General features: G+C 33.8%; 1 protein-coding gene across 2 annotated transcripts in view; it reads left to right on the forward strand.

The window, feature by feature from the left end:
- Nucleotides 1-3393: 3393 nt before the first annotated feature.
- The window catches only part of LOC149571255 (universal stress protein A-like protein), a 45255-nt gene continuing 29478 nt past the window's right edge, over nt 3394-19170 (forward strand). Inside the window, exons 1-3 of one of the 2 annotated variants that reach the window (XM_089812813.1) lie at nt 3394-3775; nt 4176-4264; nt 4356-4474. In XM_089812813.1, coding sequence (XP_089668939.1) covers nt 3592-3775; nt 4176-4264; nt 4356-4474 — 392 coding nt within the window. In that variant the 5' untranslated portion in view covers nt 3394-3591. Of the gene's footprint in view, nt 3776-4163; nt 4265-4355; nt 4475-19170 lie in introns of both variants that reach the window. The other variant, XM_089812812.1, reaches the window with a different exon arrangement.

Below are 19170 nucleotides of genomic sequence, written 5' to 3' on the forward strand. Positions count from 1 at the left end.
AGATTTGCTGAAGAAAGGGGCATCTGTGTGGACTCGGGAGGCACAAGAGTGTTTTATGCAGTTCAAGGAAATAATGACTACATGCCCAGTATTAGCATTGCCTGATTTCATGAAGCCATTTGAGCTTCAATGTGATGCTTATGGAGAGGGAGTTGGTGATGTACTCATGCAGGACAAGCATCCTATAGCTCATGAGAGTAGGAAACTCAGAGGGGCTGAGAGATCATTTAGTATATATGATAAGGAGATGCTGGCCATCATGCATGCCTTGGCCAAATTCAGATACTATCTTGTCGGCAGCAAATTTTGTATTAAAACTGATCATAATAGTTTGAGGCACTTTTTCGGACAGCAGGACCTGAATGATCGTCAGCAGAAGTGGGTGAGTAAGTTATAGGCATATGATTTTGATATCACATATGTTAAGGGGACACAAAATATTGTTGCAGATGCTTTATCCCATAGGCCACATCTCACTTCTATGATTCAAATATCAGGGGATTGGCGACACTTGATTGTAGCAAAATATGCCAAAGACACGTGGACCTCTTCTATAGTGGAGGGGACAAAAATCGACACCATATACACTCTCATAGATGATTTGATCATTTACAAGAACAGGATTTACTTAGTCCCAGGATCGAAAGTGAAGTAGTTGATTTTTAGAGCATTCCATAATTCACCTATAGCAGGCCATCCTGGGTATTTCAAGACTTATAGGTTAGTACGGGAATGATTCACTTGGAAGGGACTTAAGGCTGATGTTTTGCAGTACGTGCGTGAGTGTCATGTTTGCCAACAGAACAAACAAGAGCACACTTATCCAGCAGGGCTCCTACAGCCACTTCCTATTCCTGACAGGAAGTGGGAATGCATCTCTATGGATTTTATTACGTGCTTGCCTAGGGCCCAGGGGCATGATTGTATCTATGTGGTGGTGGATAGGCTGACAAAATATGCTCACTTCTTCCCTATTGCTACTACATACTCAGCAACTCAGGTGGTAGAGGTCTTCTTCAGGGAGATTTTTAGATTACACGGTTTGCCTCGGACCATTATGAGTGACAGGGACAGCCACTTCATGAGTCACTTTTGGCAGGAGATATTTCGGTTGTGTGGCATTGAGCTTACACCTAGTACCAGTTATCACCCACAAACTAATGGTCAAACAGAGATTGTAAACAAATGGGTGGAAGGGTATTTGAGGAATTATGTGGCAGATCAACAGTGAGCTTGGGTCAGATGGATATATCTCTGTGAGTATTGTTACAATACTACATATCATATGACTATACAAATGACACCCTTCATGGAACTTTACGGTTATGAGGCACCTAGTTTCTTAGATTTGTTGTTGGGAGACAGTCGAGTACCTCGTGCAGGTGAACTATTACAGGAAAGTAAGGATATAGTTGCTACTCTCAGAGAGAACATTGCTAGAGCTCAAAACCAGCAAAAATAGTATGCAGACAAGAAGAGGACTGAGCATAGTTTTGAGGTAAATGATATGGTTTACCTCATGTTGCAGCCATATAAGCGGTCCACTCTCAAGAAGAGTGGTACAGAGAAACTCAAGCCATGCTATTATGGACCATTCAAGATCATCAAATGAGTTGGTGAGGTGGCTTATGAGTTGGAGCTTCCCACAGATAGTCGAGTGCACAATGTGTTTCATGTATCACGCCTCAAAAAGGCGTTGGGTCAAAATGTGATGCCTTCTGTAGTATTACCTCCCTTGGATGATGAGGAGAAATTGATCTTAGTGCTAGAATTCATTCTAGATAGTAGAGAGAAGCAGCTTCGCAGGAGAGTAATTAGAGAGTATCTAGTTAAGTGGAAAGATTTACCTATTGAAGATGCTACTTGGGAGGGAGAAGTGATTTTGCAGCATCTAGCATTAAGATTGCTTGAGGCCAAGCAATTTTAGGAGGGGCGGACCTGTAATGTCCCATTTTTTTTGGAGGAATTAATTATAAAGTTATCAATTAAAATATATATATTATAAGGTAACTTTATAAATTAAATAAATAAATAAAGCTTCTAGAGGTTGGTGGAAGAAGCAGAGAAAAATTTTAAAAAGGGAGGCCGACCTATCAAGGAAAAAAGAATAAATAGGCATTGAGGGCTCATTGCCTATCATCGAGATTTATTATTGATTTTTGCTTATGTGCGTTGTGGAGCCTAGGGTTTCTACAAATAGTCACAATTGGCCATTGAAAACGAAAACTCTCAACTGGTATGCAATTTTGAGGGTGTGAGAGATCACCTGAATTATTGCAGCTGTGGGAAGGATATTTTAGTCCTTTCATTTGTGCTTGATTGCTGATTTGGAGTTTCCAGTGGAGTTGCACTTTCACCATATCATCTACAGCATTCAGTCTCCACCATTTGATCAATCCAGGTTCTTCATTTCAATCTGTAGTTGCAACAAGTTCTCAATTGTATATAGCCAATTAGGGTTTCTTTGTAATGTGCTATGTCATAATGTTTTGGTGTTGAAATTTGTCGTATCATTTGTAAAAACATTTGGTTTTCATTGAATGAATACATTGGCACTATTATTTCTTTGTTTCAACAATATACTTTAGTCGTGCATTAAATTTAGGGTTTTGTTTAGTGGCCTACTGGTACGGGTCATTACAATCTTCTTCCTTTATCGTCTAGGAATATCTGTGTACATACACCCAATAACACACAACTTTAACACTTAACAACTAAGGAAAAACAAATGAAAAAATTATACAAGGGGAGACAGGAAGAAAATGTTTCAGGTGCATGAAGATAACAACTAAATAGAAATAAATGGAAAATGTTCAGGGAAAAATTGAAAGATGAGTAGAAATAAGCAAAAACCCTTCCTAACTTTTACTCCTCCCTCAAACTCATCTATAATGCATCCAATCTTCATGCTTTGCTTCTTCATCAAGTTTGTTTTACATTTTCAACTTTCCAAAAATCATGGTTCTACTCTATCTGACTTTTAACATTGATTTGTTTTCTGACACATCACTATCTTGGTGGAATGAATGCATGCGGCTATACTTCATCCAACCTATCATTTTGAAATTTTTCTTTTTTTTAAATTTTCACAAAAAAACATTTCAACACTAGGAAATTCTATTTCCCAATCAAAAATAAAAAATTTCCATTCAATAAATGCTATTTTCAAATACAACCTTCCTAACTTTAGAATATGACATTAGATTAGACAAAAAAAATTTAAAATTTAAAATTTAAAAAGGCCCACTAAAAACATTAGGTCCCGCCTTAGGGAGGGACATGTCAATCCCTATGTGGGCCTTTAATGGTCCCTTGTGTGGATAACGGGGATAACTCACACATTAAAAAAGCAAATAACATTAAATTAATATGGTGTATGATAATCCATTCCCCATATTCAACAAATATGACTTCATTACCGACTTTGTTAACTTCGCTTCCAAACGGTAGGTAAGGCAGGTACAAACTTCCAGCGGTGACCAAATCTATGAGCGGAATTATAAAACATTTCTAATGACATTTAAAAGTCGTTAAAATTCTGATCATGAATCAAGGGTTTTTCAGCAATAAAACTTGGAAATTTTGATCAAAATGGAAGAAGTAAAGATCGGAAGAAAAGTTATGGTAGCAGTGGACGAAACAGAGGAGAGCATGTACGCATTGGAGTGGACTCTGGATCACCTCATAATTCCAGGGGATTCTCCTGCCTCTGACAAACTTATTCTCATACACGCACAGCTCCCTGCTGCATTAAATACTCCCCTCACAGGCCACGGTAATGTCAAATCTTAACCTCTTTTATGTGTATTTACGATTTGAATTTTGTTTTCCGTTGCCTTTGCCGTAAATTTTGAGCTCTCCTATGTGTATTTATGCTCTGAATTTGTTTTCTATTGCCTTTGCCGAAGATTGCATTTTGCTCTCTTGTGCTCTGAACTTCTTTTGAGATGCCTTTACCGAAGAATTTTCCGCTCTATTATGTTTATTTACGCTCTGAATTTGTTTTCCTTAACCTTTGCCGAATAATATTTTCGCTCTCTTCTGTGTATTAATGATCTGAATTTGTTTCCGTTGCCTCGCCGCAGAAGATTTTGCTCTGTTATGTGTATTTGTGCTCTGTATTTATTTGTCTACGAATTTTCAGTTTTATTTGGGGTTTGCAGTTGCATTTACAGGCCATGTTTTGGACATTCTGGAGAGAAGAGAAGCTGCCAATTCCAGGCAAATTTTAACGCGTGCCATAGGCATTTGCGAGAAAAGAAACGTAGGAGAAATCGATTTCGTTTCTGTTGTTCTTGGCTGGCAAATTTTCATCCTTTATTTTTATTTTCCCCAAATTTTTGTTGGAGTTTCAGGTTGGAGCGGAGAGTAAAGTCGTTGAAGGAGAAGCCAAATATGCGATATGTGAGGCGGTTAAACAAATGCGGGTGGATCTTCTCGTGGTAGGAAGCCGTGGTCATGGAGGCGTTATGAGGTAGGGATTTTCTGCTCTTCTTTTCATCTTTACAGTTAATTGGTCTTCGGAGTCGATGAAAGATAGAAGTCTTTTTTGTCCGGGATTGATGTAGGCAAAGATGCAAGTCCCGTAGACATTTTTTCTTTTCCAAGCATATTCGCATATTTTAATATGACGTAGAGCTACTACAATAACGAAAACAAATTCAAAGCCACAAATTCTTTGCATAATCCTGTTAGCCTCAATCATAATAGCAAGTGGTTTTTTTTTTCTTTCCTCCAATGTGTTACATGATTTATGAATTTTTCCGGCTCAATTATATAATGTTCGAGTTAATTGAGTTAATTTTATTAATTAAATTTAATTGAGTCGATTTTATTAATTAAATTTTTTTATGTATAGTAACGAGTTTGATTTTGGGAGAAATTTTGTAATTTAAATTATAAGTCTCAATGTTTCATTTTTGTAAGTGTGATTTACATGTATAAGTATAAAGTTGATCATTTACATTTTATGAGTAGTGAGTTTGGTGGTTTGAATTTTTTTATGGTCAAACATGTTTGAGTCAAACCACTATTTGAAACCTACTAAAAAATTCTTAATGCTTCACTTTTATAAGCTTCATTTAGATATAAAAAAATATTAAGTTGACCATTCATATGTTGTGAGTTGTGAGTTTGATGTTTGGAGAAATTTCATGATTAAATGTGCTTGGGCCAAAGCACTAGTGGAAACCTACCAAAAAGTCTAAATCCTTCACTTTTGTAAGTGTCAATTAATGTAAAAGTATTAAGTGGACCATTCATGAGGGATGAGTTGTAACAAATATTACTTGTTAAATTTATTTGGGTTGAACTAGCATACTAACTAGTACCTTGCTATAAAGTCTAAATACTTTACTTTTGAGTGTCATGTATATACAATAAGAACTTGCTATAAACTAAATTGATATTAGTATTTGAAAAGAAAAATAAATAATTAAAAAATAGAGTATATAAATACTTAAGAAAAATGAATAAATAATCATACAATTGCTATGTTTGGATTGATAATCTTGTTAAATAATAAATAAAAATATTAACTCTTAGGTCTCAACTTGATTAAAATATTATGTGATAAATTGGTATGTCTTCTTATTAAAGTGGTCAAGAAATTATTGGATAAGCATTAGTGACATTTGATTTTCTATTTAATGTTCTATTCAGTCGCATCATGTTGAATAATGTAAGGGTTTATAGATTTTTATTGGAGATAAGGAATTGATAAACTAGAGACCTTGACTAGCTTGGGGATGTTTATAAATGGAGTCAAGGAAGGCTTAGGTTACTTGTCAAAGTTGAAGTTGAAATGTGCCACTTCCACATTAGTCATTGCATTAGGAATGCCATAATCAAAGTGAATCAAAATAATGATGAAAGAGTGTAAGGTTTCTATTTTTCACCTTTGTATTTTGTCCCCAATTTAAATTGCATGGTTCACTCTGAAGATCATTCATGTCAAGACTAATTTACTCTTCATGAATTTAAATATCTAAACATTCATAAATGATACAAATATAATGTTCAGGTTAATTGAGTTAATTTTATTAATTAATATTTTTTGTGTATAGTAATGAGTTTGATGTTGGGAGAAATTTTCTAATTTAAATTAAAAGTCTCAATGTTTCATTTTTGTAAGTGTGATTTAGATGTATAAGTATAAAGTTGATCATTTATATTTTATGAGTAGTGAGTTTGGTGGTTTGAAACTTTTTATGATCAAACATGTTTGAGTCAAACCACTATTTGAAACCTACCAAAAAAATCTTAATGCTTCACTTTTATAAGCTTCATGTAGATAATAAAAATATTAAGTTGACCATTCATATTTTGTGAGTTGTGAGTTTGATGTTTGGAGAAATTTCATGACTAAATGTGCTTGGGCCAAAGCATTAGTGGAAACCTACCAAAAAGTCTAAATCCTTCACTTTTGTAAGTGTCAATTAATGTAAAAGTATTAAGTGGACCATTCATGAGGGATGAGTTGTAGCAAATATTACTTGTTACATTTATTTGGGTTGAAGTAGCAACAGTAGTAGTTCCTTATTATAAAGTCTAAATACTTTACTTTTGAGTGTCATGTACATACAATAAGAACTTGCTATAAACTAAATGGATATTAGTATTTGAAAAGAAAAATAAATAATTAAAAAATAGAGCATTTAAATACTTATGAGAAATGAATAAATAATCATACAATTGTTATGTTTGGATTGATAATCTTGTTAAAATAAATATTATTTTTTAATAAATAAAAATATTAACTCTTAGGTCTCAACTTGATTAAAATATTATGTGATAAATTGCTATGCCTTCTTATTGAAGTGGTCTAGAAATTATTAGATAAGCATTAGTGACATTTGATTTTCTCTTTAATGTTCTATTCAATCGCATCATGTTGAATAATTATGGGTTTATAGATTTTTATTGGAGACAAGGAATTGATAAACTAGAGAGGTAAGGAATTGATAAACTAACTTCTAGATCTTGACTAGCTTGGGGATGTGTGTAGACGGAGTCAAGGAAGGCTTATGTTACTTGTCAAATTTGAAATTGAAATGTATCACTTCCACATCAGTCATTGCATTGGGAATGACATAATCAAAGTGAATCAAAATAATGATGAAAGAGAGTAAGGTTTTTATTTTTCACCATTGTATTTTGTCCCCACTTTAAATTGCATGTGATTCACTTTGAAGATCATACATGTCAAGACTAATTTACTCTTCATGAATTTAAATATCTAAACATTCATAAATGATACAAATAAGGATGTTGATTCAAAACATTGTCTTCATAATAAGTTTTCCATGTTTAAGACTACAAAAATATGAAACTTTTTAGTGGGTAACATGTTTTTTAAAACATTTAAAATATATTGCATCAACACTTGGAAATTTATCTAAAGAAAAACATGTCACCACCTTTATCGTTCCTAAGTTATGATCTTGTCAATTCATTTCAATTATGGTTTATCCTTTGTTCTCTTTAAGGATACAATCTCTCTTTCATCAATTATTGTTGTTGTGGAGGTGGGAAGAATAACACTACATTTGACTTAGGCAATGCCCTAGATCCAACACAACCATTTTCCCCCTTTTGTATGTGCAAATTCATATTCAACCATAGAGGAAGATACATGTGTTTAGAGTAGCATGTGACAAAACACCTCAAATTTCAAATTTAAAAAACACTCGACTAGGATGCGCTAGTCTAGTAGTGTTTGTTGTTATTTTTACTATATTTAAAAGACTTTAAATTATAGAACCTCATGATTTAGAATCTAGATAAACACCTTCAAGTTAGGGAACCCTCCAACCTTGTATAGTATTTTATCTCCATAATGTATCCATGTATTCTTCTATTTGTTCTCTTTCTAGATTGGTGTTGTTGTGATGAGTTCTTGTTACATGCTTCATTAAATATTGCTAAAATTTATCATTTCCCTATTATTTTACCTATTCCATTTATTCATAATGTACAATCTCAAATCCATTGTTAAAAATGAATCATATAGCACAAATGCTCAACTTTCATATTAGAATTGTAGCTAAATCTAGTTTATGATACTAATGATTTATCATCATGATTTGAGATCTTATTTCATATTTTCTAGTTTAGGATATCATTTCCAACATATCAACAGTGTCCTTTTATGCCAATAAAATGATAATTCAAACTATGAATCATCAAAAAGAGAGATATAATGGATATGATGTTTTGAGATCTTAGTTTACATTTTCTAGGTTAGGATCTCATTTCCAACATATCAACAATATAATTTTTGCCAATAAAATGAGAATTCAAACCATGAATAATTAGAAAGAGAGATAGAGTGAATATGATGTTGTGAATTGGCCCATTGAAAAATAAAGTCATGGGCATTAATTGACAAAATATTAAGGAACAATGCTAGAAGAAAACCTTTTCAAATAGATTTTTGAAGTGTGAAAGTAGAATAAGTGGAAAACATTAACCATGAGGCGAAGATCAACATTTGTAAAATATCTTTGATGCAAGAGATGACCTTAAGAACATATCCTTACAAAATTATAATTCCTAACTAGAATGTCCCTTGGTTTTTTCAAGCAGATTAGTTCATGTATCACTTCTAGTTATCTCCCAAGTAGAACTATTACAAGTGTGGTTCTTGTTGCCCCAAAAAGATCAACAATTGAAACAACCAACAAACTTATAGAATATTTAGGAGGAAATTTAACCATGTCGTGAATCTTGTGAGGGACATTGGTCCACTACCAGCAATCCCCCTAGGTGTTACTTACCACATGATGAATTGAAGGCACAAAGATTTAATGTGGTTCATCCAATTCTAGGCTACGTCCAACAAACAAAGTGTCCAATATTAACAAACAAAGAATCCAATATTATTATCCACTAACTTCAAAATGTTACAATCTTCAATCTCACTTGCATCTCAACGCAATGCAAGAATCTATATATTCTCTTTTGAAAATAGTGACCTTAAGCCAATATTACATGACTTATGTTTGACTTAACAAGTTAACCCTAAACATACTTGACAAGTCAACCTTGAGAAATGGTTTAAGATTCAACTAATAAATGCTTGACAAGTTAAATAAAAACTGTATAGTACTCATAAAAAGTGCACAAACTTATGAAAAATGTACAAGTTAACCCAAATCCCATAACTTATGAAAATTTTATAGTGCTTACCTGATCAGTCACTACAAATCAACAATCTCTCACTTGGAGATTTATTAGGCTCCACACTAAAGTGGCTCCCACTTGGATACTAATCTTGTAGCCACACTGCTACCCTTGAAGTTCCCACTAGATTGATGTTTGATGCAGGAGCATCCAGAGGTATAAGGGCCATCCTGTGTCACCAAAAAAAAATGTACTTAGACTTAGTTTCTGTTTTATGTCTTTACATTTTTGGATACCCATTTGGCTCAAATAAAGGTTCCAACTCTCATAGTTCGACTATCAGTGCATTTGAAAATCCCGAAAAAATAGGAGCATGCAATTTGACCATCATTTTGGTGACCTAGAAGGTGCGACTTGGCCAGATGAATATAATTGAGATTTAGAGCATTCCATGAAAAGAATCAGGTCAAAAGGCCCCACGGTTTGAAAGTTATTGCAATTTTTTGGGTTTTGGAGACCTCCTAAGAATGCTTCAAAGTCAGGTTTGGGGCATTAAATGACCTCGAAAAGGGTCGAAAAATGGGAGACGAGCAAAGCTTGTTTATAGGGCTATAGAGCACTTTCCAAAAATGTAAACGGTTCGTCAATCGGAGCTACGGTTCAAAAGTTATGCCTCCCAGAAGTTCGGCTACCGTTTCTGGATTCTTCTAGATTTGCACCGACTTCTAACGCGGCTTCTGGAACCTTCTATTTTGTCGGTGGATGCCTACTAGCACTTTCTAGAATGTACTCCTAGTCCTTAACCCTCCGGGGTCTATTTAAGGAGATTTTGGCATTGTAAAAGGCAGTTCGGATTGGAGCTTGAGAGGAGGTGCTAAAAGGAGAAATATTCTCCAGATTTATGCTATTGTAAGCCCGTAGGGCATGTTTTGAAGTTTATTTTCCCTGCACTGTTTGTACTAGCTTATTTTCTCAGTTAATATAAAATTCCTCTTTCTATTGTGTCTATTCTGTTGTTGGGTTGTGTTCCATCAATGTTCCTTAGACTTTATTGTTCATTTATTATCTTCAGTCTAGATAACCAATCAAAGCTAAAGAGGAATTCAACTTCTTCCTTGGCACTATCTTGGTAAACATATCTGTTGGATTGTTATCTATTTGTATCTTTTCCATCTTTAACTATCCATCATCCAAAATTGACCAAATGAAAGGTACCACTATTGTATGTGTTTTGTCTTAGATTATGAAGTAAAATCCTTGGCAAGATAAATAGTACTCTAGCTATTTGTATATAGACAATGCCTAGTATGTGAGTGTCCCAACTCTTCCATTAAAGCATATATCCATAGCATCTTGTTGGCTACCTCTATATTAGCAACATACTCCTCTATACTAGATAAGTAAATCACCTTTTGTAATCGAGAAACCCAACTCACTGTTGTCCCGCCAACAATAAATACATATCCTTAAGTACTTTGTCAGATATCTAGATTCCTTGTCAAATTTGAGTCAACCTAACCTTATAAATCAGTATTAGAACCCCCAAAATGCAAATATTTGCTAGATGTACCTCTCAAGTCTAAAAATCCATTTGACTACATTCTAATTCTCAATACTAGGATACCTACTAATGACTTCCACTACATTTTCAATATCTGTTCTAGTGCATACCACGACATACATTAAGGTACCTATTGTTCAAGCATGGAGTACCTTGGATATTTTAGCCTCCTCTTCCTGTGTCTTTAGAAACATCTCTTCAGTCAATTTCAATTGACTAAGCAAAGACGTGCTAACAAATTTTGCATTAGTCATGTAAAATCTTTGCAAAACCTTTTCAACATAATGAGTTTGAGATAGAGTCAATTTTTTGTTCTTCCCATCTCTACAAATTTTCATACCGAGGATTTTTTTAGCTACCCCCAAATCCTTCATTACAAAAGAGTTCTCTAATTGTTGTTTTAACCCCTTATTGTGATCCATGCTGACCCCACAAAAAACATATCGTCAATATATAAACATAAAATAATGTAACTAGCATCAACTGTCTTCTTAAAATAAACACAATGGTCTGAGTAGCATTGACTGTATCCATGCCTAGTCATAAAACTATCAAATTTAATATACCATGGTTGAGGTGCTTACTTCTAGTCATGTAAACTTTTCTTCAGTCTACACACTAAGTTCTCCTTAACTTTGACCTCAAATCCTTATGGTTGTTCAATATAAATTTCTTCTTCCAAATTACCATGTAGAAAAGTTGTTTAAATATCAAGTTGTTCTAGATGCAAATCTTCAATAGTTACAATACTTAAAACAATATGAATTGATGTAATTTTAAAAACTAGAGAAAATATCTCATTAAAATCAATGCCCATTTTCTATGCAAATCCTTTTATAACTAACCTAGATTTTCTTTCTTTCTTTCATCCATCCTCCTCTTTTAGCTTATAACCAATTTATATCGTAAAACCCTTTCACCTGCAGGTAACTTACAAAATTCTCAATTCTAATTTATCTAAATGATTACATTTCTTCTACCATTGCAAACTCCCACTAAATCTTTGTATCCACCTACATACCTTCATCGTATCCTTTTGGTTCACCAACATCTGTTAATAAAATAGAGCACAAAGAGGGAGAGAATCATTTAGGAGGTCTACTTAACCTTGTTGATTATCTAACATTTAGTGGAGTTTGTGGGTTTTTTTTTTTTGGTGTGAAGCATGGGGGACCATTGGAACATCATCCTTTGGAGTATCATCTAGCACTGCATAATTATTTTCCTTCTTCTCATGTCCCTGCAACAAATATTTGTACAACATGTTCTCATTTAATATGATATCCATGCTTCTTACAATTTTATGATTTTTAAAATCCCAAAGTCTATAGCCAAAATCATCAATTCCACATCCAAAAATATACATTTCTTTGACTTAGGTTCTAACTTGGTCCCACTTTCAAAATCTACATGTGAAAAAGTTTCACAACCAAAGGTTTTGAGAAAAGAATAACTCACCTTTTTGCATGTCCATACTTCCTCCAAAATACCATAGTCCAAAGGAGTTGAGGCACCTTTATTGATTAAATAAATAAAATATTTATAGCCTATTCCCACATGTTTAAGGGCATCTCATCATGAAACCACATACTCCTTGCACACTTCATTATTGTCTTGTTTATGCGCTCAACCACTCCATTTTCTTGTGAAGTCCTTGAAACAATTTTTTTCCTACAAATATCATTAGTAGAATAATAATCTTTAAAATATTTGTTGCAATACTAACCACCATTATTAGATCTGAGACATTTTAGTCTTGTACCAGTCTTATTCTTAGCCAAGCTTTTTTATTTTCTAAATGCTTCAAATGCATACGATATCTATTTAAGAAAGTAAATCCATACTTTTCTAGTTGCATTATCAATTAATGTGACATAATATAGAGATTGACTGAGAGAAGATATCTGAGTTGGTTCCCATACATCTGTATGGATAAGCTCTAATTTTAAATTTTCCCTTTGTTTCCTTCTCACTCTCTAGAAAACAAACATTTTTCTTTTCCTTCCCTCTCTTTAGAAAATAAACTCTCTTTTGCTTTCCATACAACTTTCACAAAAATCAATGTCGACACATTTTAGACTAGATACAATTTTCTTTGAATGAAGTAATTTCATACATTTTTCACTCACGTGCCCAAGTCTTTTGTGTCATAGTGTTCTTTCAAAATCTACAACATCTATTTGATGTTATTCTTACTCAATTATAATAACTATTCTTGAACATTGATTTTTCTCTAAACCATTTTAAGTAGAAAGAATAATATGCCATGTACAAAAATATAAGGTAACCTACTTTCACACCTTTTGCTACTACTAAGGAACATTTTGAGACCTTTCAATTTTTATCATTAAAAGTAATTGTGCAAACCTCATCACCTAGTTGCCCTACTAAGATTAAATTCATACTAAACCTTAGAACATGTTTTACCTCTTGTAGTAGCTAGTGATTCCCATTCTACAACTTAATCACAATTCTTCTCTTTCCAACAATCTAATAGGTTTCATTATCTACCAAATAGACTAGCCCAAGATCCCCTTGGACATGGGGCAAGGGGCGAGTGGGGTGAACTAGTATCCTCAAAAAAATTAATCTCAAACTAAATTTGTAATGCCCTTGTCCTTTTTTTAAACTCGATAAATATACAATATTAACTTCAATACTTGTAAGTGAAAATAACTTTGTTTGATCTAATTTGAATGAATCATAAACACATACCATAAAATCATCACACACGATACAAGTATTTGGTCATGCATAAACCCTAGATTAAAGGGAAAGTTGTGGTAAGGATGACACCCACAAATCCATCACTAGTGCAATAAGAGGTTGCCTTATTAGGTCACTTCTAGTGACTTACTCTACCAAGGGTGATACAAAAAGATCTAGTAGGACTCCCTTTTTCAATGCTTTTACAACACTATACCAATGTGTACACAATTAAGAGGTTTTAAAAAAGACTATTAAGTCTACCTTGTGAAAGGATTTAATCTACTACAATGATTATGTTAGCATGAATGTTGATGATACTACTTAGTGAAGTATCCTAAGCATTTGAGAGTATTGATATGTTGCATTCATGACTATGTTTGTCATTGATGTCAACATAGCATTTGTTTCTTTAAAGACTAGTAGAGTAGTAGACATAGATCTTGATGGTACACACAATGGTTTGATTGTCTTGTCATGTACAGTTATGGATGTGTACAACACAGTGTCTTGATGATGTGGTTAACTACATAGAGTCTAAGTTGAATTTGTACCTGATTTAGAGAGAGCAGTTTAGAGACAAATTATTGAGAAAGCAATTCCTGATGATTGTTGGCTATCTTACATCTGAGATGTAATGAGAGATGCGTAGTAAGGTAGTGATAGAGGATAGTCAGATGATGACATTAGCGAGTGTGCAAGCATTAGTATCACAAGTGTGAATTTTTGTATAGACTGTGAGTGGACAGTGTTATTATAATTCTAATTAATTAAAGGCCGACTCAAGGAATTATTATGAAGATATGGTATAAATGAAAGATGGTTTCCTTGATTGCAAAGTGTGATGTAGAGTATCTATTGTTGCACGAAGTGTAAAGTGCAAAAAGGAGTAGAGTGCTTATTGAATGTGTGTAAGTGATCCAAGGGATTATTGGATGGAGATTTGAGATTTGGTTACAAGATCTAAAGGAGCAATAGTCTGGTTGATAGGAGAACGAAAGAGGAACAAAGTACATTTTAGTTCTATTATTGTGCAAGGAAAAATAAAGAGATCATTTGGACAATGTATCCATTGGTCTTTCCCTTGAAGTTGTTTGGGTAGTGATTCCAACTATCTTTCACAACTCCTAACAAGGCTGGCACAACTCCTAACAAGGTTGGAATCTCCTAATAGATATTCAAAGTCTCTTAATAGAAACTCATATGTACTAAATGTTGTAGCAACTCCTAACAGGGTTCATCCTCTAACAAGGAATATTTATATTAGTACATCATCTTCTGGGTACCATCCCCATTGAGGTTTTCCCGCTGATCAAGGGTTTCCCTAGTTAACATATATGTTGTTATTGTGCACGAGTATCTTGTTGTGGTTTTAGTTTATATTACTCATATGGTTGAGATTTTTTTAAGTTGTTAATTGTGATATTAGTTGGATAATGAATTCAAACCCACCTGCCCCCTCTCAGTTATATAAGTGAACTATATATTCTAACAATTGGCATCAAAGCGTCAAGTCCTTGAAGAACAAGCTTAACAACTTTGGGAGATCAATGGTGAATATGTTTAGGAAGGATAGTCAAATATTTGATGGGGCCAACTATGATGGTTGGAAGGAGAAGATGAAGACTCATTTTTTGTGCATGGGTCCAAGATATTGGATCTTGACAAAATGTCAAAAGATAATCATTGAAGCAATGAAGAGGAGAGAGATCTATTCATGTAACATGAGAGCAAGAGAAGCTCTACTGGTAGCTCTTCCAAAGAATGAATACAGTCAGGTAAAGTCACTTGTAACATCTCGTGAAATTTGGAAAGCATTAAAATCTACTTTTGAAGGTGATGATCATGCAAAAAGAATGAGATTACAAAATTAGATATGTGCATTTCAAGATGTTAGAATTATGGAAGATGAATCTGTAAGAAGTTATATTGGCAAAATATCAAACATGGTTCTAGGAATTTGGTCTCATGGTGGAACCAAGGAAGGTGATGAAGTCATATGGAAGATCTTGAAAAGTTTGACACCACCATTCAAGTCAATAGCTCAAATGATTCAACTAGTGATGCCTTGAACTAAGGATTTCATAAAGAAAACATTGCTTGAAGATTAGAATCAACAGAAGCAGATCTGAGATAGTTTGGAGAGCTTGCAAGAGTTGAAACAACCATTAGTGCCCTAAACATTTGACCTAATTTGACAAAGAGTGCAAGCGCTTGTGGAGATTTTGTTGGCAGCAATAGAGCTAATGAAGACAAAAAGATTGAGGAAGGAATTAACCATTCTCTTGAGAAGAGAAAAATATGGTAAGAAATTTTTTTAATGTTGGACTTGTAATGAATTTGGTCATTATGCATCTAAATGTCCTGAAAGAGAGAAAAAGTATAAGGGAAAGTTTAACCCTAGAAGAGATACAAATATAAATTGTTTGTATTCAAATGAAGATGAAGAATCTAACGAGAAAGGTCAAAATGAAATTGATGATGAGTTAGGATGTGTGGCTATCAAGGAAGATGATCTTGATCGAGAAATTAGACAAGAAAGAGCTCTAGTTACCCAAGTGGAAAATAAGTCTAACTGGATAACTGACAGTGGTTCTTCACATCACATTACTGGTGATATGAATAAATTTTTTAAGTTCAAGAATCATGATGGAGGTATTGTTAGAGTTAGAAAAAATGCAACTTGTCATATAACAGGAATTGGATCCATTACTCTTGATGGTAAAGCTAACAGTGATGATGTCTATTTTGTTGATGGATTGAAGCATAACTTGTTGACTGTTGGACAGTTGGTGGACAAGGGGTATGTGTTGCAGTTCATTGAGAAGACCTGCACTATCAAAGACAGAGATGGTAAGATGATTGTAATTGGCACTAGATCCAAAGGTAATGTATTTCAATTGGATCCTATTGAGATGGCATGTTTGGTAGCCAAAGTGGATAATAGTTGGTTGTGGCATAGAAAATTATGTCATATAAAATTTGATAATATTGTGAAGGTTAGTAGCACTTTTGCAGTTAGAGACTTGCTTAAGATTGTTAAGCCTACTAATGTTGTGTGTAAGGAATGTACTTTGGCTAAGTAGAAGAAAGTATCATTCCCTAGCAAGAAGTTCACTACCACAGAGAAGCTAGAGATCGTTTACATAGATCTGAGTGGTCTTTCTAGAATAAGAGGATTCTATGGTGAAAGATATTTTATGATCTTTGTTGATGATATCACTAGAATGATGTGGGTAGCATTTCTTAAAGAGAAATTTGAATCTTTTGAGAAGTTTAAGATATTTAAAAATAGAGTTGAGAATGAATCTAGTGTTAAGATTAAGTGTTTGAGATCTGATAGAGGAGGAGAATTCACCTCTAGAGAATTTAACATATTTTGTGAAGAAAATGGAATCAAAACACAACTATTTGCACCTAAAACACCTGAGAAAAATGAGATTGTTGAGAGACGAAATAAGTCTATAGAAGAGGCATCTAGAGCAATGTTATTTGAGAATCATGTTTCTAAGACAATCTAGAGAGAAGCAGTCAATACAATAGTATATACTTTGAACAAAGTATAGATTAGAAAAGGTATGGGCAAGACACCTTATGAACTATGCTTTGGACATTCACCATCAGTCAAATATTTAAGGATATATGGGAACAAATGTTATATTAAGAGAGACGATGACATTGGTAAGTTTGATCCAAGAAGCTATGAAGGTATGTTTCTTGGCTATTCATTGAAAAGTAAGGCTTATAGATGTTTCAACTATAGAACTAAGACAATAGTTGAATGCACAAATGTAAGGATTGATGAGAAGTTTGGAACCAAAGAAAAGATGGTAGATTATAATTCAAATGAAGAAGAGAATAACTTTGAAATTGTTAGACAGACTACTGAAGTTTTGTTTAAGACTAACAATGACTTGCATAATGTTGTGCTAACTTGTGAGCATAGAGGAGAATAGATTTATGAACCTAGAGAAGTGATAAGAGTTGAGATGTCAACTCCTACCCCTAATAGAAATCTGATAAGGAATCACCCTCTTGAGCAAATAATTGGAAGTAAAGACAAATGTGTAATGACAAGGTTTAGAGTAAATAAGGAGATATGTTTGACATCTCAAGTTGAACCCAAGTGCACAGATGAAGCAGTCAAAGATAATCATTGGATCCAAGCAATGAAGGAACAATTGCATTAGATAGTGAAGAATGATACATGGGAGTTAGTTCCTAAACCAAAAGACAAGGATGTGATTGGAACAAAATGGGTTTTCAGGAATCAGATGAATGAGCAAGGAGAAGTTGTGAGAAACAAGGTTAGATTTATTTGTAAAGGTTATTCATAGCAAGAAAGCATTGACTATGAGGAAACATGTGCACTTTTAGTAAGAATGGAAGTAGTAAGGATGTTCCTAGTTTATGCAACAAACAAAAAATTCAAGGTTTATCAGATGGATGTTAAATCAGTCTTTCTGAATGGAGAGCTAGAAGAAGAGTTTTATATTGAGCACCCTAAAGGTTTTCCTTTATCAGAAGACAATGACATGGTATGAAAATTAAGGAAAGCTCTTTATGGTCTAAAGCAAGCACTGAGAACTTGGTATGCGAGGTTAGACAGTTACTTGGCAAAGCTTGGATTTGCTAAAGGTACAACATATAGTAACTTATATATGAAAGAAATTAAAGATGACTTGCTAATTATTGTAATATTTGTTGATGACATCATTTTTGGAGGTAATGATGAAGCTAGTGATAAATTTGTTGAGGAGATAAAGAATGAATTTGAAATGAGCATGATAGGAGAAATGAAGTTTTTCCTAGCTTTGTAGATTGTGCAAAATAATGATGGTATATTCACTTCACAAGCTAAGTACCTAAAAGATTTTTTGAAAAGGTTTGGTTTGGAAAGTTGTAAACCTGTTGGCACACCTATGATAATTGGTCACAAGTTATCCAACAAAGATGAGACACCTACAGTGGAGTAGAAGTATAGATCCATAATTGGAGGTTTGCAGTATCTGATTCACACCAAACTAGATATAGCAAATGCAGTTGGGATTGTAGTTAGATTTCAAGTTGATCCTAAGGAATATCATTTTCCAATAGTGAAAAGGATATATAGATATCTGAAAGGGACATATGACTATGGTATTTAGTATGATAGATCGAGTGAGTTCACACTTTTTTTATATATTGATGCTGATTGGGCAGACAATATGGATGATAGAAAGAGCACCAGTGGTGGAGCATTCTTTCTTGGAGGAAGATTGGTTTCTTGGTTAAGTAAGAAACAAGATTTTATTTTGCAGAGCACTACTAAGGCAAAGTATATTGCAACAACAAATAATTGTAATCCAATCATGTGGATGAAGTAGATACTAAAGGATATCAATATTGAGATTGAAGAACTTGTTATCATTTACTATTATAACACAAGTACAGTGAGTATGTCTAAGAATCTTATATTGCTTTCTAAGACTAAGCATATATCTATTAAGTATCATGTGTTGAGAGAGAAAGCAATAGAAAAGGAGATTAGATTGGAGTATGTAAGTACTAAGGATTAGATTGCAGTTATCTTTACGAAGCCTTTTCCTAAAGATACAATTGGATATTTGAGAGGTATGCTTGGGGTTATGCCCTTGCCTACTTTTGAGTAGTTGATGCAACAAGTGCATCAGTTCAGTGGTATAGAGTACTATTATTTGACTAGACCGAATGATGTTGCTTCCCATATGGTGGAGTATTTAGTATGTACTGAGTCATTGAGGACTCTTGGTATTTGGTAT

The sequence above is a fragment of the Cupressus sempervirens genome, chromosome 2 (assembly GCF_028749045.1).
Source record: "Cupressus sempervirens isolate cs-2001-9-10 chromosome 2, ASM2874904v1, whole genome shotgun sequence".
Classification (NCBI taxonomy): domain Eukaryota; kingdom Viridiplantae; phylum Streptophyta; class Pinopsida; order Cupressales; family Cupressaceae; genus Cupressus; species Cupressus sempervirens.